Source organism: Lepidochelys olivacea, assembly GCF_965140295.1.
Source record: "Lepidochelys olivacea isolate rLepOli2 genome assembly, chromosome: 1".
NCBI lineage: Eukaryota > Metazoa > Chordata > Testudines > Cheloniidae > Lepidochelys > Lepidochelys olivacea.
Window position 1 is genome coordinate 152,901,828 of NC_140411.1, and position 24,760 is coordinate 152,926,587.

The 24,760-nt window shown below is 41.6% G+C and overlaps 1 protein-coding gene across 1 annotated transcript in view; it reads right to left on the minus strand.

The window, feature by feature from the left end:
- Positions 1–24,760, minus strand: part of CFAP47 (cilia and flagella associated protein 47) — a 649,074-nt gene that overhangs the window by 486,540 nt on the left and 137,774 nt on the right. Inside the window, exons 30-33 of the mRNA XM_084621504.1 lie at positions 23,756–23,962; positions 11,382–11,475; positions 8,538–8,678; positions 2,548–2,743 (exon numbers count right to left, since the gene is read on the minus strand). Of these exons, the coding sequence (XP_084477630.1) occupies positions 2,548–2,743; positions 8,538–8,678; positions 11,382–11,475; positions 23,756–23,962 (638 nt within the window). The remainder of the gene's footprint in view (positions 1–2,547; positions 2,744–8,537; positions 8,679–11,381; positions 11,476–23,755; positions 23,963–24,760) is intronic.

Genomic DNA, 24,760 nt, shown 5'->3' on the forward strand with positions numbered 1-24,760 from the left:
GTCAGCTGCCCTCTCCTGGTGCCACAGCAGCCTCTGGTGGGTGAAAGGTGTAATTGCAGCATCTCCCCAGCAGAATCTATTATTTGGAGGGAGGACAGGGTGGAACCTGCAGGGGATATGAATTCTGCACTTACATTTCTTTTGTTAAAAAGTGAGGGCGTCCCGGATTCCAGCACCAGGGCTCAGAGTTTACTTTAAGACAGCTCTGCCAAAGTGGGCATCTGACTTAGATGCCTCGACAAGGGAATAATGCCTTTCAAATGTATATAATGAATCCCAAGTAGCGGCCCTACAAATTCCAGAGATCAGTACATTTGAATAAGCCACAGAGGCTCAAATAGGGGTTCCATGAGCCACAGAAGGATGATGTTGAGATCCCAAGAAGAAGCTGGGTCTCTGACATTGAGTCATGAGTGCAAAAGTCCTTGAAAAATTTTGTCACTGTGGAGTATGAGAAAACTGATTGTGAAAATCAGAGCATGATATGCAGTGATTGCAGCTAAATGGACTTTCAGGAAACTAAATGCTAGGCCTTTTTCCTTCAGAGATAATATATAGTCTAGAACCTTTGGTACTGGACCCTCGACTGGGTCTACATTGTCCTGGGTGGCCCACACGGAAAATTATTTCAGTTTTGCAGCACACGTTTTTACGGTGGAGGCCTTCCTAAACACTGTTGTTATTGATCATCCAGACTGCATTCAGGCCATCAGAGGTAGCGAGTGGGGTTCTAGAGGCAGTATCTGGCCTTGGTTCTGAAACACTATGACCATACAGACAGGGAGATAGATGGGAGGTTCACGGGACAATTGGAGAAGGTCCAAGAGACAGAACTGTCTCAGCTAATATGGGGTTATCAAGATCACTGTGTCTGTGTCCCATCTGATCTTTATTATCCTGGGGATCAGCAGAACCAGAGGGAATGCACAGAGGAAGCTTTTAGACCACAGGAGGAGGAATGCATCATTCAGGATTTCATGTTCATGCCTCCCCTGGAACAGAACATCTTGAATTTGGCAGTCTCTGCTAATGCAGATTGTCTATAGCCAGGATCCCCCACATCTGGAAGATAGGGTGCAACATGGTGTCTCATAATGACCATGTAAGGTTAGATACCAGGTTCTTGCTTAGTAAGTCTGACATACTCTTTTTTATTCCTGGGAGGTGAAGGGCCAGCAGGGTTACCGAATACAGTTGGCACCATTCGCAGAGTTTGATGGCTGCCTGACATAACTGGGATGAGCATAAGCCACCCTGTTTGTTCATGTAATGCATTTCTGACATGTTGTCTGTCATGATCTGCAGTACTGAATTCCACCATGGTGTACAAGGGGATCTGTATTGGGGAAGGGTGGGCACATGGGTACAGGGGGTCTTTTGATGTATTTCAGTCCAGTTTGAGGATTTGGGGTGCAAGTTAAGCATGGAAAGAAATTTTAAAGACTTTCAGAGGGGCTTTTTTTGAGAAAAAAGCTTGCTAGGTTTCTAGCCACTGGTAGTACTCGGCTAGATTATGACTTGCTGCCATTGGCAGTAAGAAGACACAAAAGGAGGGTCACTCCACCCTTTATGCCCTTATATAGGAGCACGAGGAGACACAGAGTGCAAGCAACGTTCCACAGACACCGCTAACTTTAAAAAAACAAACAAAAGAAAACCTGGCCTCATATGCATTGAATGCATGCACACCTAGAGTGGAATCCACATTGACACACACTGAAAGAAATTATGTCTGGAAACAGAGGTAATGTTACCAGTGGTTGAACTGACAATTTCATCCAGGGCTTTGGAGTGGAGCCCGGAGCTGGAGCGCGGAGCAGCTTCGAAACAGTGGAGCTGCAGGTTTTTGCCTGGAGCCAGAGCACAGCTCCAAAACCCTGATTTCATCAGATCAGAGGAATAGAATTGCCTAGGCCAAACTGGTGCTACCATGATCACCACTTCCACATCTTGTCTGAGCTTTAACACCCACGGTATAAGAAGTATTGGCAAGTAGGTACACATCCCCAGAGTCCACAAGATGAGGCAAGTTTCTCATTGAGAACTGGGACTTACGCCCCTCAGGAGCAGAAACTGTGACATCTTGTGTTTGTCTCTCTGGCAAATAGATTTATGATTTTGTGATCACACTTGGGAAAGTAGGTCTGAATGATGGAATCTTTATCAATCATTCCTGATCGCATAAGAACTGTCTGCTCTGGTGATCTGCTAGGCAATCCACGCAGGTGCAGAGCTGCTAGGATGATCTGAATACAGATACACCAGTTCCAAAGGCAAACGGTTTCCCCACTCTGCCCTTTTTTGCCCTAGGTTGAGGAGCACGACGGCACAAATGGCACAGGAGTGGTTCCAATGAGTACTGCTGGCCAAAGATTCCATTCAAGCAAATGGAATGTTTGTGCATAATAAGTGAAATATTTATGAACACATATTCAAAGTACGGTACTTTCAGTGACAAACTGTCACAATATCCTTAAGGTATACAGAAACTGGGGCAAAAGTACTAAGGGGGTAAGGGGGGAAAGAATAGTCAAAGCATTGCTTCACCTTTTTGACAGTCTTTCCACACAATTTTTCTGGTTTTCTCATAATGTGTATTCAGCCAGGTAAGGAGGAGTCTTTCAGATGGAGAATATATATTACTGGATAAAGGCTCAGCATTTATTCTCGGCATGCTTTGCACGCTTTCTGAGCTCAACAGATTACTGGTAGTAAGTGACAATACACGTGCAAGGACCAACACCTGAAATCAGAAAAAATATTTCATCTTTTTACTAAAAAGTATAATTACAATTCCAAGTAGAAAGAACAAAACACAAAAATACAATTATTTTTCAAACACAGAAAAACTTTCAGATTTGAAGCTATTTGGTAGATTCTAAACTATCATAAAGGCACGTTGCATTAATGGGGCAGGGCTTCCAGTCTCCACCTTTTCAAAAAAATATTTCTTTATTTTTTTTCCTTTCAAGATTATTATTTACAAACAGTGAACAGCATGAAATTTAACCATCTCTTCAAACACCAACAAAAAAATCATGCTGTATAAAAGCCTGTGTATGAATTCAACCCTATGTGCTCCTAAAATTATGCAAATATAAGATTAAATCTTCCCTTCCATCCTCAAATACACAGCAAATACATGACATATTCACATGCATTTTCTTTGTACATTTGCAATTTACATTCAGCAGTGAAAAAACTATTTTTCCTAAAATCTACAGTATTTTCCTTATGACACTTAGAAATGGATTCAGAATCTTGTCAACATTATCCAATTTATCCTCTATCCAAAAAACATTATTTTATGAGATCAATGTTTATATAAATAAACCTTCTCTACTCTTTCTGTTCTGTACAGTTATCCTATGTTATTAACATAGCAGAGATTGGTTTGGATTATGATTTAGGGACTCCTTTAATTCCTGAATCAAATAAAATGCAAATGGGAGGTTCTAAACGTATTTTGTTTCCAATTATTTTTCAATTATTTTTGATGACTTCATCAAAAATAATTTGACCTTTTTGCATTCCCAGAATGAGTCTGTAGACTCCAACAGAATCCAACAGCAGCTAAATTACCAATAAATATTGGAATTATTTTTTAATCCAAGTTTATAAATGCAAAGCCAATTTAATCTAGTGTTTGCAACATCTCCTTCATAGATCACTTCATTTTTTTGGAGCCAAATTCACCTCCCAGTTTTTCTTTACAATTCTCCTATTGATATTATTAAATATTTATATTATGGTAGTACCCAAAAGTCCTTGTTAGGGCCCATATGCACACAGAGATTGACGAGTTTGTAATCTAAAGCAAGCATCCTATAGACAGAGGAAGAGGCAATCAATTTTTTTCATAAACACACACTATTTTTTGTTTTGTGTTAATTATCTCCTTTTCCCAACTGTCTCTCAGCCTTGCAATCAGACACTGGTTACAGAGCATCTGGGGAGAGAGGGTGCTTTCCAAGCATAAGTGGCAACTTTGAGAGGAGCACAGAAGTTGGTTGCTGAGGTTGGTACCATTGACAGAGTGAACAGGATGAGGGAGAATGTAGAAAGAGACCAGAATAAATAAGTAGCAAGTGTCAGAGCCGGGAAGAACATTGAAGGTTAAGAGAAGAAGTTTGAATCTGATATGATGGAAGAGGAGTAGCAATGGGTTAAAATAGAGGATTCATGTGTTCAGATCCATGGGCAAAGAAGATGCTCTTGGGTGAGTTATGTATGAATGAGACTGGGACAATACAGATGCCCTGAAGTCTAATAAGGAGGAAGTTACAGCATTGAAGAAGGGAGATGAGGACCTGGAAGGGACAGCTTTAGCTGTCTAGATGGAAAGAAAAAGCTCAGATTTTAGAAATGTCATAGATGAAGAAGTGGCAAGATTTGGACAGAGATAAAATGTTGACAGAGAGACTATATATGTGGGGAAAGAAAGAGGGATGACTCCCAGGTTATGAGCCTGACTGAAAAGACAAACAATAGTACAATCAATACTGAAAGCAAATGTAGGGGAGGGAAAATGGTGCAAAGGAAAAGATCAGGAATTCAGTTTTGGCCCTGTTAAGTTTGAGGTAATAGTAAAAGGCATCCAGAGGGAAATGCTAGCAAAACAGGTTGAGATGTGAGACTGCAGAGTTTGCAGAGATTGCATTGCAGGGTTTGCACATTCCCACAAAATACACAAGAGACCAGGACTTCAACCCCCTAAATTCTGAACCACCTCCACATTCCCATCAGCCTTCAGACTGCACATGGAGGAGCTATGCTGAAACAGATTCCTTCAACTATGTCTTCCTCTGATATCCCTGTTCAGGGCATGTTTGATAGTGAGGAAAGGTCAGTAGCAAGGAAAGGTCAGTAGCATAGATTTCTTCACAGAAAAGGTTTAATTCACCCTCATGGTCCACCAACCCAAGCCAGAGGAAATCAGGTTACATGCCCTTGGTGGTAGCAAATTCATCTTTATATTCTACTATGGAAAGCAAATCCACTCTCAAACAATGATTGGGTTATATAAAAATAGAAGTAGGAAATTATAAGGACTAAAAGTAGTTCCTGGGATTGTGTAATATTGCTTGCAGCGTAAGTACTAATGAGCAATCAAAGGAATTATTCTGACCTTCAAGCAATCATTTCCATAAATTGCTATTTCACTTCAGCACTCAAGATCTGTTTCATTAATCCTCTTGTATGTCAAAAATATCCAGGTTGTTTGAGGTGGTGTCTTATGCATCTATGTGAAATACATGTTGTACAGTAACTGAAAAAGCAGAATGGGTGGTGCCTCATTGTGGGAATTTAACTGTTTTTTTTCCTATATATTAGTTAGGTCTTACCCAGTCAGTCTGGCTTTCAAACTATAATGTAATTGAAGGTGCTTGAGATGAGAAATATATCTCTAGAATCTAAAGACTTTCTTTGAATGCAAAGATCTTCTTTTGCTATGGAATAATCAAAAATATTTATGGGCCTGTGATGGGGCCAATTAACTCCCCAGGCTGCACCTGGAGGAGGAGCCAGGGAACATGGATTAATTAGACAAAGCTCAGCTGGATGGGAACAGGAAAGGACTGTATAAAGCTCAGAAGCTGAGAGCAGCAGGGGCTGCGGAGTAGTTGTCTGCAGTTATACACCCTGGGAGAAGGGAGGTGTGTTTGGAGCTACAGAGGTAGGTAGCCTACAGCTACTCTCTGAGACGAGGAAACTTGGGCTCGCAAACCAGAGAAGGGGGAGAGCCAGAGAGGTAGGAAAGGCTTATGCGAAGAGCAGCAAGGCATAGGATAGTGCAGGCCTTGCCTGCTGAAGAGAGGGCCGCTGAGCTAGAACCCCGAGTAGAGGGTGGGCCTGGGTTCTCCTACCAGCCACTGGAGAAGTGACACAGACCATGCAGTGGAGAGCAGAGTGCCCGGGACAGTTTTCCCCAATAGACTTTGATATCCGAGAAGGGGGAAACATGCATAGTTTTATATAAATAGGGGGCCAAGTCATGAAGAGGAAGCTGTAACTCATGGTGCAAGAGGGGCTGCAGGGTGAGAGAAGACGACAGAAGAGGGCACAAGCACCTGGAAGGAGTAAATCCCCAGAGCAGCCAGGAGGTGGTGCCTATCAGCAAGTAGACCCTGTGACAGGCCTTTTTCCTGCACTTAGTTATAAGGTACTTATATGGCACCCACTCCACAGTATCTCAGAGCCCCACAATCTTTAAAGTATTATTTCAAAACACCCCTGTACGGTAGAAAAGCACTGGTGTTCCCCTTTTACAGTTGGGGAACAGAGAGACAAAGATGCCTACATGGGATGGAAAGCCAGGGTCTGAATCTACAGTGCACTAGCTTGCCACGCGGTAACAACATCCTGTGTGGACATGCTACAGTGCATTAAAAGTTCCATAGGGATCTTTTACATTGGCAGACAGTCAGGATCTTCACAGTCTGTAGGAGGGGTCTTGTCATATAACTTATAAAAAGATCTGTGGTTTAAATTTTATATCCCTGGTCTCATGCCAGGTTCCTGAAGTATAGAGGCTGCAGCATACACACAAGAAAGACACTCTTGGCTGCCTAACCGTGATAGAAAGCATGACAAGCATAGGGGACAGCCATGATGGACTGGACCTAAGTGAAACAAACATCACAGAAGCAACCAAAGGCCACACAAGGTCTTGAAAGAGAAAATAGGGTATATAACTGTTTTAGCTGCCAATTTTGATGAGAGGAACCCATAATGGGAATAAGAATGGGGATGACGCTGGGCAGAGCATACTTGCTCAGATGAGGAAAAATTTAGTCAGCAATGAACCTGGAGCTGAGAGAAGAGTTGGCAATAATCATGACACATAAGAGCATTAAATAAATGTGAAGAGATATCCATGTCAAAGCACATGTTAATTTTATCACTGATTATCCTAAGGATGTGAGTACAGCTCAAATAAATTCGTTAGTCTCTAAGGTGCCACAAGGACTCCTCATTGTTGTTTTTTTGAGTACTTGATGTTTCAGAGTAGTGTTTACATGGCATCACACACTCAGAACCCTTCAAGACTGAAAACTGAAGTGCTTCTGGATATGCAGTGTGTTTTCTTCTTTCTTTAGGCTCCTTGATAGAGAGTAAATGGGCTGACAGGAACACAATCCATTCATTTGTAGATGTAGCATTGAGGGAGGAATGCTTGACCCCAAAGTGCTCTCCAGGAAAAGCAGCTTCATTTGATCAGAATGGAAATAACTCTGCCTTTCAGGGGCTGTTTATGCCCCAGATATAGTAGGCACAAGTAATTGCTGGTTTTTGACAGACATTTCAGATAAACATTTCTTCAAAAACCTGAATCATAATCCAAGATGGAGAATTTTCTAGAGTAGTAAGTCAACCCACCCCAACCACTCTACCTTTTTTTAAAATCAACAAAGCATTTTACAATTACTAATGTATAGGGCTCTACCAAATTCACAGTCCATTTTGGACAATTTCACGTCCAGGGTTTTTAAGATTAGTAAATTTCACATTTTCAGATGTTTACATCTGAAATTTCATAGTGTTGTAACGGTGGGGATCCCAACCCAAAAGGCCGTCAGGATTGGAAGGTCACAAGACTATTGTAGGGAGATTGGGGAATTGCCACACTTACTTCTGCCCTGCTGCTGGCAGGGGTGCTGCCTTCAGAGCTGGGCAGCTAGAGAGGAAGGCTGCTGGCCCAGGGCCTAGCTCTAAAGCCAGCACCACCATCAGACGCAGTGCAAAAGTGAGGGTTGCAGGCTTGGGGTGCGGTTACATTATGTCCAGTTTTCCTGTGAGTCTCCCACCCGAATTGCGGGCTCACAGCCACAGCCTTCCCACGGGGTGGAGGGGGAGAGAGGAGGGTTAACAGCTCCAGCTACCAAGCTTCCTGAAGCCCGGGGAAATCCTGGAGGTGGGTCTGACCCATGCCAGGAGCAGCCCCTGCAGGGGAAGGGGAAGTCTTGTCCTTCCTCATCCCCAGACAGGACTAGCAGCTGGAGCCCTACATAGGGTAGGAGCCCCTGGCTGCATGCCAGATTTCACAGGGGAGATGACATTTCACGATCCATGACGCATTTTTCACAGCTGTGAATTTGGTAGGGCCCTACTAATGTGCAAAAAAATTAACTATATAATCTGTTGACGCATACACTACTTTTAATTAAAGCCCACATTATAAACAGACTCCTATTTTGCAAGCAGAGAGGTTAACATTTACATGTTTAAGTTCCCCCACTGTACTGAAGTCTGTTATCACCCCCATTTAATTCCATTAACAATTAACTGTACTCCAAAAATTGAAGCAACTAAGGGTCCTTTAAACCACTGACCCTAAGGGTATGTCAATACAGCGCAAAAAAAAAGTGTGTTTTTAGCTAAGTAGATTAATTCTTTTGCCATTTGTTAAAACATTTGGGGTATCTGAAGTAAAGAATTATTCTATTCAATCTCACCTTGTTTGAAATCTTCCTGTAATATTTGCAAAGATCATTTAAAAGCTTAGTACTATAAGATATTACATGTCTGCAATGTACCTTGTATACCTGGAGTAGCACATCAGTCCATACACGTTTGCTCATGGTCTCGAATACATTGTCATCCAAAACAAATAGACTCTTATTGTTAAAAATGTCAGAGTTCTTCATGTTAGCTTTTTGTAGCTCAGTCATCTGAACCTTAAGATAAAGGACAATGAGATTTATATTTTATCTGAAACTATGACATCTATAGGGTACGATAATCATAAGCAACAGCCACTACTGGCTTTTAAAAGTTTGTCAGGTAAACAACTGCTTTTTCTAATATAATTACATACTTAGTGGATAAAGAAAAAGCAGTCCATATAGTATATTAGAAATTTGCCAAAGTATATAATGCTGTTTGTCACAGAATCTTAGTCACAAAATTAATTTTAGCTGCCTGGGATGAGAACACTATGGAGTGAAAACTCACTGGAGAACTATAAGCAAAGCGTAATGATAAATGGCAACACACATCTAGTGTGCTTCCACAGTGATAAGTGTTAGGACCATTAAACATCTTTATTAAAGTTCTTAAAGGGGGAGTAAACAGCACAGATCATACTAAATTGATAGGAGTGGCAAATACTAGTGAGTAAAGGGAAGTAATACAAAGGTACCTGAAGGGATTAAAAACATGGATAGAAATGAACGTATGATTTAACCTGAAAAAAATCAAAAACTAACAGATTTTGGAAAAATAATCACACATACAGATAAAAAATGGGAAGGAGAAACCTGAAAAGCAGCAATGCTGATAGAGACTTAGAAGTATAGTTATTGCCTGTTTAATTTTGAATATAGCAGCAAAAAAAGTGACTACAAGTTTGGACTGAAAATGCCCAGGCATTACACCATAAATTGGGATGGATGGGTGTATAAATGGGCTCTGCTTGCATGTTTCTTGTGTGGCTCTCCTTGGAATACCAAATTCATTCCTAGGCATCAGAAAGAGAATGAGTGATAACACTGGACCTAGTCTGGAAAAAAATTACAAAAGTATTGGGGAATGAGAGTGTGATTTATGGGGAAAGAACAGAAACATGTAATATGTATATTATTTGGCTAAGATACAGAGATGCTAGTCTGCTATAACATATTTGAAGCAAGGGTCACATTGGGGAAAAAAACATGATGGTTCTCTTCCAAACTCTGCCTACAAAATAGGCTCCATCAATATATGGATCGCCAAAACAAGATACTGCTCCCTTTAGATTGTGCAGATGTTCAAAAATATTGTATTGTCACTTGGCTCCCTAGCCTACTTAAGCTTGACACCCCCTCAATGAGGTTTAAATATGGCCATGAGCTCTGCTGGGTTCCTTGGATTTATTTCCTTTTGGACTGGGGTCGGGTGGGAGGAAGGAGACAGCTATATCCCATAATCTGGTATTTGAGGTGCTAAAATGAAACATCACTCTCAATAAATTGTGCAGATCTGTGATCTTTTTTCTCCTTTCTACATAATGGATCAAATAGCTAACAATGCTGACATTTAAGTCATCGTAACTGGATATCTGAGTAATCACCTCACTGAGATGAATGGGGTATGTCACACCTCTCAGGGCCATTGTTCCAAGCTCTCAGCAGATTCATCACTGCATCATTAAACTTTGTTCATATTTTTGAAATTTCCTTTGTAACAATAATATCTAGAGACTTATTGTTTTTAAATTAATGCTAAGATTGGGAGAGCAAGACAACGGTTTCAGAGAGGTGTCTGAATTGCATATGGTTATGTAGTGACTGTTTCTAAACCCTGCATAGAAAGGTGTAAAGATGAAGTCAGGAAGCAAATTAGCTAGTGTGAATGAGAGTAAATTTAACTAGGAGCAATGGAATAAAATTGAGAAAAAGAAAATTTAGACTAAATACTAGAAAACACTTCCTAACACAGATTTTTTTCGGCTGTTGAGGTTCTCAAAGGAAGTGGAAGAAGCATTGCTAGGGATATTTAAATCTTTCTTCTGCTCAGTAAATTTTCCTCACTTTGTTCTACTGCTCTTCCCTACCACACACAACTCTACTTTTGACTGTCAACCTCTACTGAAGTCTCCAGTTTTAAGGGTTTTCATGGCTATGTTCTTTACAAAAATATTAGGATGATGGCATCATGAGGTTGGCACAATTTTCCAGATCAATCAGGTCTTCCAACCCATGGATTGGCACGGGTTATATATGAAACTAAGGTGGCAAATTAAAACTTAATAAAAGGAAATACTTTTTCACACAATTGCAACAATTAGCCTGTGGAACTCATTGGAACACAGAGGTGAAGAGCTTAGGAGGATCCAAAAGGAGGTTAGATTAATTAACAAGAATATCCAGAATTATAACTGTAAATTTTGAAAAACATAAGTTTTGGAAGAGATATAAACCATTGTGTTTCATGTCTTAAGTTCACCTTTAATTATTGGGAACTAGAAGGAAACTTTTCCTAAGGGAAGATCATCATCCTATAACTGTCTTTGCATGGTTTCTTGCAAATTCCTCTCAAACACTGGGAACTGGTCACTATGAGTAACAGGATATTAGACTAGAAGGACCACTGGTCTGATCCAATATGAGAATTACTGTGTTCCTATTTTTTACGAAGGAGATGTTTAAAAAAAATCTACTGTTAAATAGTTTTTAGAAAAACACATAGCTCCACTTCCTGTGTGTGTGTGTGGGACTGATTGCACCAAATACCAAACTACAGCTCTGATCCTACTAAGGCTTATGCACATGCTTAATTTTACACACTGCAAATAAACTCATTCATTTCAGTGGGACTGCTCACAGTGCAAAAAGTTAAGCACGTACATAAGTCTTTGCAGGATAAAGGAACACGTATGTAGGCTATTTTAGAACAATTACCTTCAATGCGATTTGCAATCCAATCCATTTCTTATACTCATCAGGTTCAAGCAGAAATTCAGGCATAACGTGTGGAAGGCATGCTCCTTGGCTTCTTAAATAATACAAAAACAAAAATAAGTAGACAGGAAACACTTTTAAATACAGCCCCTAATTTCATACCCACCGTTTTGTACAGGCTATCTAACTGTAGGTGAAAACCAATAGCTACAATCAACTTAGGGCACAAACAACAGAATGCAGACAACTGACCAAGTATGCGACTGAACACACAAATCAGAGATTCAGATTTTGAACTATCATTTGCTACTACAATTGAGTGAGAGTACTAAATCAGAGGTGGGGTTGAGACCCAAAAAGCATTGCTAGATTTGAAAAAGCCTGTTTCTGGAAAAACGGCAAACAAGCCTTAGAAGTCTTTTTGTCAATAGGCTTTGCATAACAGTTTTTTAGTTCCTATGAAAGGAGGTTACTTTTACAGATGTTCTTCAAAATGTGTAGTCCATATACATATTCCACAGTTGGTGAGTGCACATCCAGTGTGCACACGTCAGACAACTTTCTGGTCAGCAATATCCACTAGGGCAGTGTATGTGCATTCCAGTGAGAATATAAACAGTGGAGCATCCTTGTCACACCTTCACCACTATGGGAGCCTGTGATGTCAAGACTCAAAAAATAGTGGGGATGAAGGGTGGGTTGTGGAATATGTATAAGGCCTACACATCTCAAAGACCATCAGTTACTGTAAAGGTAAGTAACCTCTATTTCTTCTCCCAGTACTACTCTGCACACATATTCCAAAGTTGCAAAAAGAAAAGGAGTACTTGTGGCACCTTAGAGACTAACCAATTTATTTGAGCATGAGCTTTCGTGAGCTACAGCTCCCTTCATCGGATGCATACCGTGGAAACTGCAGCAGACTTTAAGGTGCCACAAGTACTCCTTTTCTTTTTGCGAATACAGACTAACATGGCTGTTACTCTGAAACATTCCAAAGTTGGTGACTCCCGAGCCCTAACTGGAGGTGGATATGAGGAGTGTCTGAGTACAGACTGCAGCATAGACCTTCCAAATCCAGCATCATCCCTAGTTGCTTACACCAATGCATAGTGCTTCATAAACATCTGTATGAACGACCAAATTCCTGCGCTGCAAATGTCCTGGATAAGCAGTTTTGCTAGCAAGGCTACTGGTGTAAATTGAGCCCTGGTGGAGTGGGTCATCAGCCTGCATGACACCTGCCTCCCCTAGCCAACAGCAAGTCTTGACCTATTGGACAATCCAGTTCTATAGCATTTGTGTAGACACAGCCTACCCTACGATTGTCTCTGTGTAAGATAGGAACAGCCCGGTAGACTTCCTGAAGGATTTAATCCTGTCAAAGCAGAACAATCTAGCTCTGCACATCTCCAACATGTTCAACTTTTGCTTCACTCTCCCAGCATGAGACATTAAGAAGAATACAGGTATGTAGATGACCTCAATGACACGGAATTCGGACACCATCTTAGAAAGAAATCTGGCAGGTGTCCTCATGGATACACTGTCCTTATAGATGACTGTATAGGGTGGCTCTGCCTTTAATACTTACAGCTCCCCAATTCTCCTGGTCAATGTGAATGACAAGAGACAGGACAGGGAGCATATAGCCACATGCTCAAAAGGAGTCTCCATCAGTTTTGAGAGGACCAAGTTAAGGTCTCATGATAGGGCTGGATCCCTGACTGGCAGACAGAGTCTCAAGAGGACTTGCAGGAACCTCTTTGCCATAGGTGTGAGAAAATTGAAGATGGTCTAGTTGGTGGATGGACAGCTGAAAAAGCCACCATATGAACCCATAATGAGCCCAACGAAAGAGTGGAGTGCTTCAGTTGCAACAAGTAATCAAAAATCTCTTGGTCCCCAGAATTCATGGGGGACAGGTGGTGTTGTCATGCTCAATTTGCAAACCTTGTCCATTCAGAGAGAGAGTTATATCTACTGGAATCTTCCCTACTACTAAAGGGCACCTTCTGGAGGTCTCACAAACAGAATCTCTCCACCAGTGTTAACGAGGGAGCATCCACACCATCCGGTGGACTGAACTCATGCTCAGATGCAAGGTCAAGCCCCTGGTTCCAAGCCCGGGGTTCAGTAACAAGGGATAAAGTGATCAGCTGCACTATAGAGAGGGCATGCAGGTTCCTGAACCACATCTGTCTTGACCAGAGTGGGGCTACGAAGATTACTCTGGCCTTCTCCCACCAAACTTCCAAAATACCTTAGGGAAGAGCAGGACGGGAGGGAATACATACAATAGTTCCTCTGTCTGTGGGAGGAGAAAGGCAGCAGAAAGAGATGCTAGACTGCACCACCTTCCCTGAGCAGAAGTGGTGACCTTTGTTGTTCTCCACTGTCATGAAAAGGTCCATGTGCTGGGCTCTCCCGTTGTTGGAAGATATCACTGAAGGCCCTCTGGTACATCAACCACTCGTGATTGTTACAGAAGTACCTGCTGAAGCCAGCTGCTGTCATGTCATCCATCCTGAGGAGATGGACCATTGACAATGCAATTCCATGACCTATGGCAAAGTCCCATATTAGGATGGTCTCCTGACATAGTGCCAGCACCTGTCCCTCACCACCTCGCCTATATAGACAGAAGACTGCCACCATATTGCCCATGATCAAGATTGTCTGGTAGGAAGGCCACACATATCTTGTATACAGCTCTGAACTCTAGAACACTAACATGCAAGATACTCTCTGTAAGAGACTATATACCTTGTGCTATGAGATTGCCCATGTGAGTCCCCCACCTGAATGTGGTCCTTCAGGGCAAACTGGGACTGTACAGAACCCATTTGTGTATGTTGCCTGGGTCGTTCTACCAGTCCAGCGACTGGAGGACTGCTGGAGAGAGACATACCACCTTGCACAGGTAGCGTCTTCTTGGACGGTATAACCAAGCCTGAAGCCACTGGAACTGGAGCCTCATATGTGGAGTGATGAACGTATAATCTGACACAAGACCCAGTAGCATGAGGCAGGATCCTACTTGTGTTTCAGGGTAGGACTGCAGGTGGGAGCAGAGATTGTGCAACTAGAACTTGTCAAGTGGTAGGTAGGCTTTCGTTGCCTCTACTTTGAACATGACCCTGGCAACTCTATCTTCTACATGGGGGCTAACATGGATTTCTTCTCATTTGCTAGCAGGCCCAGGCATGCAAACAGCTTGGGAAAGATCCTAATGTTGGTTTGGACCTGAGGTTCCAAACAACTCATAACCAGTCAAGTTCAGGAACACCTGGATGCCCATCCTCCTGATTAAAGCAGACCACTGCGTGGAACCCAAAGGGACAATCCAGTATAGGTAGTGATTGTTGCCCAACACGAACCTTAGGGAGTGCTTGTACACCAGGTGTATCCCAATGTGAAAGTATGCATCTTGGAAGTCGAGGGAAGCACACCAATCTTTCTGATCTAGGGAGGGAATAACTGAAGTCCAATATCAGCTGATGCCCCTGTCTTCTTGGGGATGAGAAAGTACTTTGAAAAGAATACCCTTCCACTCTGCGGATGGAGAACCTCCTCTATCGCACCCAGAAAAGGATGAATTGAATCCCCTGTCGAAACAGCTCTCATGGGAGGGGTCCCTGAAGATGGACTGAAAAGGAAGGTGTATGGGAGGGAGGGGAAGGAAGAGGGACTCTGGACTACCTCCAATACTTAAGTCTGAGATAATGCTGGATTAGCGTGTTAGAGAAGAGACAGATAATTGCCAAAGGGAGGGGAAGGCAAAGATTGTGGAACACATTGTTCTTGGGCTCTAAGTAAAATTTGCTGCCTGCCCAATTCCTAAACAGTATGGTACAACTGAGAATTTCTACAGCCCCAGCACTCAGGCAGCTTATGTTGGTAGGGCACCTGTAGCTAATAAGGTTGGGACCTAAAGTGCCTCCTCCTAGATGCTGGATATAGACACCCAGAGATCTGAGGGTAGACCTAGTGACATTGAGGGATCTCATTGCCTCATCCTTCTTGTCATGGAACAGTGAGCAGACCATAAACAGCAGATCCTCTATAGTTGTGTAATTCCTTAGATACACATGCCAAGGCCAGCTACAAGAAACAGCACATCCTGATCTCTGCCGCCATTACCTTGTGTTTGCTGCATCCAAGGCCACCTGCAACACAGTTCTGGCCACCAAACATCCCTCAGCCAGGACAGTCTGGAAATCAACGCTCTATTCTTACAGCAACTTGTCAATAAGCCATTGTAAGGCTCACCAGTTGATGTGGCCATATTTTGCCAGGACAGCCTGGTAGTTCAAGATCCTCTTTTAGAGGCTCAAGATGGAGTAAGATTTCTGACCCATCAGGGAGAGGATCTTCACTTCCTTATCCTTGGACATTGAATTCTGGTGTCTTTGGACGGTTCTTTCATTGGCCACTATTACTACGAGGGACCTTGGTATCAGGTATTAATAGAACTTTTCATATCCAGTAACCAGGACCTAATACCATCCCTCCGCTCACTTTGACGCTGGCATTTGCCATAAGGCTTTTGCAGGCTCGAACAGTCCTTTATTGATTGTGTTGATAATTAAGAATTAATTACCAATAATTTCTTAATAATCAATAGCCAATAATCAACAAGAATTTTAATTGCTATTATATATTTAATGAGTTATGGCCTCCTGATTTGCTCTTTTGTTTAATACCACCAGACCCCCAACAACTCAGGGTTGATTGCATTTATTAAATCAAACAAACAGCACATACACAGAAGCCTAAAAATACCAACAGCTGTGAAAGACCTTCCCTGTAGTTTCTGACAGCCTGTGTGCATTCTGCTAATGGTCTCACTTCCCCTATGATTTAGGGGCAACTATACCCTTGGTGCCCTTATCGTGTCTCATTCTGGTCCTTATCTATTTCCTCTTCCTGGTATATATTTCTCCTCATCTTAAGTTATTTCCAAGGCTCCTTGTTCCATTGCAACTTTCCAACTCTCTAAACACCTGGTTAGTCAGTAATTTATGCCCTTTTGGGAATAATTTCATCAGTTATACATTTTGCAGTTAGTGCACTGTAAAAATATATCTTACAAACAGCCTTCTAAAGAGTTTAATGGCACCGTAAAATTGCATTCTTCATTAGATCTATTTATGCTTAAATGCTCCCAGGCCAAACTTGAAATCTTTCTTGGCTTATCTTAAGTGTCAATAATTTGGAATGCTATACATTCCAGGACTGACAGATGTAAGTGGAGGAGTTTGTGTGACACATCCTGGGCCTACTCAGTGTGTATTTTCAAGACTGCCATCTCCTGTCTCATGAGATCTTGGAGTATCTTGTAGTCCTTGGAAGTAGTGGCCGACTGACCTGTTGCCAGGGCACCATCAAGGGATGGTGGGGTTGTGGTGGCTGGTACCCTCCTGCCTTTCACCATGAATCTGCTGCACTGGCCCTGGTTCTGGGGGCACAGCAGGGACAGATCCAATCTCAGGTGCAACAGTGACAGTCTGTGCCTTAAGCGTGCTGAGGAGGCCACCTCAGGTTAATATTGAAGTCCCCAAGAGGCCCACATGCCATAGTCTTAAGGTGCAGGGGCCCAAACTCTCTGAAACCACTGATACATGTGCTGGGCCAGGTTGATACCCCACTCTACCCTCAGCGACATGTATACACCTCATCCCCCTCGTCAAGATCAAAACTGCCAAGTCACGGGACCATGGTAGGGGTGGCTGTTGGCTTTCCCAGGAGTTGGAAGATGAAAAAAAAAGTCATCTGGGAATGGTGGCGCCCACCCCTTGGGTGAAAGGGGAACCTGACAGGGTGACAGCAACATTGATGTCACCAGGTCCAGGAATCTGGACAGCTCAGGGCAAACGCAGCTCCAATAGCTAGGGGGCATCCACCCTAGAGATACAGACCATGATCTGGGGTGACAGAGCCTGTGTGGGTAGGTGTGACAGTAAACGTGCAAGTATTGGTGCTGAAGATCCCAGGATGGTGAGTACCAGAGTCAGTCTTCTACCAGGTCCTGTAGCAGCTGGTGATCATTCCAACTGCCTTGGTACCAAAGAGGTGAACACAGACATGACAACTTCGGGTAAGGCCTCTATCACAGCTGGGTCCACTCAGTTGGTACCAGCTCCAGTGCTCAAGGAACATTTCATAAGTTTTGAAGCACCCTTAATGTCCAGCAGCCTGGTAGTCTTATTCAGCCTCAGAGTGAGGACAGGAGAGGGCAGTCACCACCTCTTCTTCTTGGAAGACTTCCACTCTGAGTCCAACCTATCCCTATGCTTTCCTTGACAGAGACGCCACGGGCTTGAGCAATCCCTCAGCCAGTTTCAAAGTCAATGCAGGGGCAGATTTTGACAACCGCTGGGCACCTGGAACCCAGGGTCAGACTCTGGCTCCAGTCAACTGCTCCATTAGGAAAGCCCACAGGCAAGTCTCCCTCCTGGGTCCACTTCAAAGAGGACCTGCAGATTTCACAGCACTCTGGGGCTTTCCCCTCATCAAGGCAGAACAGATGGCTCATGTGTCCATTGTTCACAGTCAGATGTGCCATGCTTAGCCATGGCAGCCCGCACCACTAGTGACCACTGGGGAAGAGAGCCACTTCTCCCCACAATGTCCCCTAAAGCTGCCCTACTTTAACTAAACCAACCCTGCTAACTAATTACAAATGCTTAAGTGGAGGTTAATCCAAAGAGAGTTGCTCTGACACATACCACAGGTGGTAAAAAAGGAACTGGGGTATGACAACGCAGCTCCACCCTTTAAACCCTCATTAGTATGCACAAGGATTCAGTGGATGTAGTCCTAGTGTATACTGCTGACTACAAAATTCTCTGATGTGTGGATATGCACTTACATGTTCCACAGTTGGCATACAGATTAGCACTCAAAGAACTAAACTTGCTGCAACTTGTTGACTAGTACAAAAATTTCCTATTTAATTTCAATACAAAAGATGCAAATTGAAATGAGAGAAAGAAAGAGTCGTGAACATAAAAAATATGCTTTTAAATCAGATAGTTACAATTTCAACAGATACAGAACCACCATATTAGCAGAAAAATGCACCTTATCCCATTGTTTGACATGAGATTTAAGGGAGGGGGAAAAGGAAAAGAAAGTGGAGGGGGACTGAAAGCATAATCACAGATGTTGAAGTATATAGTGGAGGGGACAAGGACAGCAGTAATTATCATCAAAAAGTTGTAGCTATGTTTAAGTAGTGATCTTTAATTGGGCTTCCTGAAGTAAGAATGCCTTGCAGCATCTCCCAACATTTGGAGGTCTAGATTGTTTCAACTTGATAGTAGTCTGTTTGCAAGTTTACAAAACTCGCTGTTTAGCCTGCATGAAAACATTTTGGTTAAAGAAGAACTTCCAAAACAAACCAGAAATCCCAAAAGGGAGGCAGGTGGCTTGTGCAGAACCTGAGCTTCCTATGCACCTCCTCTCCAGCTACTCAAGCTCTAGCCTTGCCACAGGATGATTCTCCTATATAAGGCAAAGGCTGTGAACACATTTTGAGACGCATTATGTGATTTTGCTTGGTAAGCAAAAAACTGTAAAAAGGGTGATAATGTGTTTTTGTGCTTCTGCAACATGAGATATTCCATTCAGATAGGTGATATTTTCTTGCCAAGACTAAATAGATAATAGTAGTGAGGGAGGCAACCAGCTGCATCTTCTTCTCTCAAACCAATGTTATCTGGGCTCTAGCAATCACCCGTATTGTCTGTTTCCTAGTGAAGACAAGTTTCCAACAACAAAATGCCAAACAGATGAAACACTTTGTTTTGTAAACCCAAATGGGAGAAATGGGTGGTGGGCCTATCCAAGTGGCAGACTGAGTTCTCTGGGTGGTATGATTACTTAACTCAATAGGTAGATTAAGAATTAAAGGAAGGTAATGTAATTAATGCAAATCAACATAGGTTTATGGAAAATAGATCCTGTCTAACTTTATTTTTGTTTAAATTAAATTACAACTTTGGTTGATAAAGGGAATAGCAATAATATACTTAGGCTTTTCTAAAGCGCTTGACCTAGTACAACACAACATTTTGATTAAAAAACTAAAACTATATAAAATCAACATGCAACATACTAAATGCATTAGAAACTGGCTAACTAATAAGTCTCAAAATGTAATTTTAAATGGGGAATGGTAATCAAGAGGATGTGTTTCCAGTGGGTTCCCACAGGGATTGGTTCCTAGCCCTACACTAGTTAAAATTTTTATCAATAACCGGGAAGAAAACATAAAATCATCACTGATCAAGTTTGCAGATGACAAAAAACTGAGCAAGTGGTAAATAATGAAGACAACAGGTCACTGATTTAGAATGCTCTAAATTGCTCGGTTAACTGAGCCCAAGTAAACAGAATGTGTTTTAATATGGCTAAATATAAATGTATACATCTAGTAATAAAAACACAGGCCATACTTACAGGATGGAGGATTCTATCCTACAAAGCAGTGACTGAAAAAGAGTTGAGGGTCATGGGGGATAATTAGCTGAACATGAGCTCCGCGTGTGATACTATGGTCAAAAGGACTAGTGGGATCCCTGGATGCATAAACAAGACAATTTCAAATAGGAGGAGGGAGGTTATTTTACCTCTCTCTATTCGACACTGGCATGACACTTGCTGGAATACTGTGTCCAGTTCTAGTGTCCACAATTCAAGAAGGATGTTGATAAACTGAAAAAAGTTCAGAGAAGAGCCAGGAGAATAATTAAAGGATTTTAAAATATGCTGTACAGTGATAGATTAAGCTCATCCAGTCTATTTAGCTTAACAAAGAGAAGGTTAAGGGGTGACTTGAATGCAATCCATAAGAACCTACATAGAGAACATATATTAAATAATGGGCTCTTCAATCTAGCAGAGAAGAGTATAACACAATCCAATGGCTGGAAGTTGAAGCTAGACAAATTCAGACCGGAAACAAGGTGTAAATGTTTAATGGTGAGAGTAATTAACCATTGCAATAATTTACCAAGGATCATGGAGGATTCTCCAGCACTGGCAATTTTAAAATCAAGATTGGATGGTTTTCTAAAAGATATGCTCTAGGAATTAGTTTGGGAATTCTATGGCCTGTATTATACCGGGGGTCAGACTAGAGGATCACAATGGTCCCTTTAAGCCTTTGAATCTATCACACTAGTGACTGCAGGGTAACTATTTCTCTGTTTTTCCCTCCCCTCTCTGTGTTAGCTTTCTGGCAGCTTTGCACTTGCATTGTAAAACTGGATTCTTCTAAACAAGCTGAGGCCAAATCCCAACAATACTGACATTATACCAGTTGAGAATGGGAGGAAGTATAAAGAGAAGAACATTGGCTTAGTTCTCCTGAACTTAGTTGAGGAGTCACTTCAGAGTACTACTGTACAGTTCAGAATCTTGGTATAACATTAGAAGACTAAATATCAGCAGGATCAAAGATGGTTTTTACGGCCTGTGATGAAATTTTCCAGCAGGGGAAAAAAAACCCAATTAGAGACATGATCACACCTGTGCTATAACTCATGGATTACCTCCTGGCCAGAGAGGTCTGAGCTACATGATGGTCCATTAGATACCCTGGCCTTACAAGCAGGCTGAGGGAGCAACTGCAGAGAAGGCAAGACTCTCCTGCAGGGGAAAGCCCAGAAGTTTAGGGCTTTCTGTGGCTTGAGAGCAGAGTCACAGGAGTACATCTAACTCCTGTGGTGGACTCCTGGAACAAGGGTCCAGTATTCCAGAAGAGGAACAGGGAAAAGAAGGGACCCATAGGGAACAAGGTGTGTCCTATACCAGATTGGAATTTTTTACAATTCAGTATAACAGTGAGATAAATGTTACTGTAGAAGCAGATTTTTTTCCACGCTACTGATCCCAAGAATATTGACACTTTTACAAGGAAGCCACATCTCACCTCAGAAATTCCAGTTTTACATTATCAGCCTAGGGCTCAAGGATACTTCAGTTTGTCCACAGTGAAGCGTTTCTCATTTTGGTTTCCAAACTGCTTTGCTTAAAAACAAAACCCCACACTTTTCCTTTTAAAAGGAAGAATTGTTTAAAGTCCTTTCCTTCCATCTAAAACAGAAGGCTATCACATTTGGAATTGAACAGCTTTATCAAAACTTCTAATCAGGGTAACTTTATAATCTAGTTTTATGGCTGATTCAAGGTTTTTATATATATTATATATATATACACACAAACACACACAGTGGCCAATTGCCGGCACTACTATGATGGGTCTCGTGCTTTCTCTTCTTGGTGGGGGGGGGGTTCAGGGCACCATTTCTTGCCCCTGAACTGGGGTATTAACTGCCCCATTAGTGTCCTAGAGGAGGGGAGTGGAGTGGGAGGGACTGAGGCCCGCCCTCTACTCCAGGTCCCAGCCCAGGGGCCCTAGGGATAACAGTAAACCACTAGAACTAGCGGTTCCTTCCCCTGGGCTACTTCCCTCTCCTGCCCTTCAGCTTGTGAGGCTTCCTGCACAAATCAGGTGCCCCCTTACCTAGGGACTTGGTCTTCTTAGCCCACCACAGCACTTCTCCAAATTCTCCTCTGCTTCCCTCCAAACTGCTCTCTGCTCCAACACCAATCCACTCAGCTTCAACTCCTCCTCTTGTCTGATTGAAGCAGGGAGTTTTTATCATGTGACTGGCTTCAGGTGCTTTAATTAATGTATAGCAAACTTTCTTCCCTCTATAGGGAATAAGGCTCCCTTCTAACACTCTCCTGCTGCCCTCTGGCCATGCTGTATCACAAAATATTTTATATATATATTTTGTGATATATAGAGGGAAGAAAGTTTGCTATAAATTAATTAAAGCACCTGAAGCTACACACACACACACACACACACACACACACACACCCCTTGGGGCAATGAGCCAATTCTATTAATTTATATTGGGCAATTTCTATGTGAGAGGAACTTCCATTTCAACCAATATGGCCTAAAAATCCTATGTATAAATCTGGGCAGGTTGCCTTCAGTGCAAGAATTGTTCTTTAACTTGAAGCATCGAAACACAAACCATCCATGTCAGTGTCAGAGCCAGAAGAATCCAAGCCCAAAATAATGCTGTAACGATCACAAGAATCGATAGTACTAAAATTTAATGATGTTACTGTCTGCCAACAGTTACAGTACTGGAAATCTCACTTACGGGTGCAGGCCTGGATACTTTGCAACCACTTAGACAACTGTGCAGCTTAGCTCTCATCAGCTCTCATGAGCCAAGAGATTAAGAAGACAGGAAAGGTAAGTAAATATAGTAGCTCTATGCTAATAAACAGCTGATTGCTGGTTTTAAAATAAAATCTGTGCTTTAGCTCAAAGGCTAGAATATAAAGAAGCTTTACTGGGAAGAGGATGAAAAACTCTAAGTCTAGTTTACTAAAGCCTCCTGACTCCTTGTTCAGAGAGATTTTCACAGGGCTTTTCATTTTAAATTCCTTTCAGTGTGTTTCAACATCTCTAATATTGTGAATAGTAATCAGCTGAGGTTATCTTATTATGTAACCTGCTTCTCATTGCAAAGTAAAGCACTATACATTTTCATTAATGTGCTGTATAACTTTAATTCACTTTATAGGAGTAAATTGATAGGTCTTAGTTTAGGATCAGGGATGAACTTGCCTATTTTTCTTGCAGCAGAGTTGTGCTCTGTTAACAATCAAGAGGAAACACAAAGCATTCATAGAATGTTTTGCATTCATTGTGTCCAAACTCTACATAGTGGTATATGTGTCTCAGATCATCCTGACGTCAAAATTTGATACGACCTCAAATTCTCTTAACAAAAATGTTTTAATCTAAGGCATCAAACAACAACATAATGAAGTAGTAGCACTGGTTCTGCGATTCATGAGATTGAGAGTCAAGTTATCCATAAAGTCGCAGGATCTGTGCTCTCTCGAATATAAGAAGAAAGCTTCATAAAGTTCCTCTCTTCAAGTTCTCAGTCCTCTTTCCATTGATTTTTCAATTGGGTGATATGATGTGGCCTACATCCTAGGAGAAATAACCTGACAATGTTCTAAAGATGGATCAGGTTTTTTAAAAATGACAGATATCACCGTCATGTCAGAAACAAAATTAGTTCCTCATCTTTAGAGTGGTTATTTAACATTTCATAACATGCCATCACCAAGCTTCAGAGATTACATCACTACCAAGTTCATTGTAATTTATCATAAATATCACACTTTTAATCACATGAACCAAAAAACAGTGTAAAAATACAACTAAGAAAAAGCATATTATTCCTTGGGAAAGGTATTTAAACTACTTAAACACAACCAGGGAAACATAAGCAAAAAAAACAAAACAAAAACCCTTATCTTACTTGAGGAAAGTAAGCATTGTAGAATGCTGCCAGTGGAGCTGGACTACTCGTTCAATAGGATCAGAGGGCAATGACTGGCTCGAAGTAATTCCAGGTAGCAACTGTCCGCTCAGATGGAGTAGCATGTCATAAACAGTCTTCGTATCTTTGCCAAGGTTTTGTTTAAAAACTTTATCAGATGAAGTCATCTGGATTTTACACACATCACTAAATGCAGGGGGGGAGAGGGGGGAGAGAAAAACTTCTCTTTATTGTTTTAAATATATTAAAACAGACGAGTTAAAAATAACTATTGTACTATTAACTGTGGTGAATTAATTAATAAACTATTATGGAAAGGTCTGAGGAATGGATTGTGAAAAATACAGTACTTCTTGATTTCTGTACAGATGTTATGACAACGTAAGATTTTTGATTTGGTTAGACTATTTAATAAAACTGAGTCTGTGCTAGTCACCATTACCATTCAAGTACAATTCAAATACAATTTCATTTTCACCCTGTATAAAAACCTACACATTTGGGAACCAACCAAATGAGAGAATGCCTTTTTCTTTCAGTACTATCAAACAGCTAGGACTAACTCAGGTAATTCATATAACTGCTGATAGACATCAGGTTCAAGGGACTGGTGACAAGACTCTACATACTGGAATTTGCTTCCCCTGTTGCTCATCAATCAATTTGTTGACCTTGTGGGCAGGAGGAAAGGCACAAAACTATTCATTTACATGGCTTTGCCTTGAGATAGTGGTGACTGTCAGAAACTGGGTTCATTTTGGGATCAGACTCAATTTCAGCTGTAATAAGCACTGTATATGGTTTTAATGTTGTACTTGCTCTCAGAGCCTCTTGTTTGGGAACATTTTATAAATGGAAAAAACAAAAAACAGACCTTTATGTTTTACAATGTATAAAAAGTTTGACTAATTAAAAATATCTTTGGATTTCTCCATTTAATTAGTCAGTTGCATATTAAAAGTAACTTGGTCATAAACATGGGTC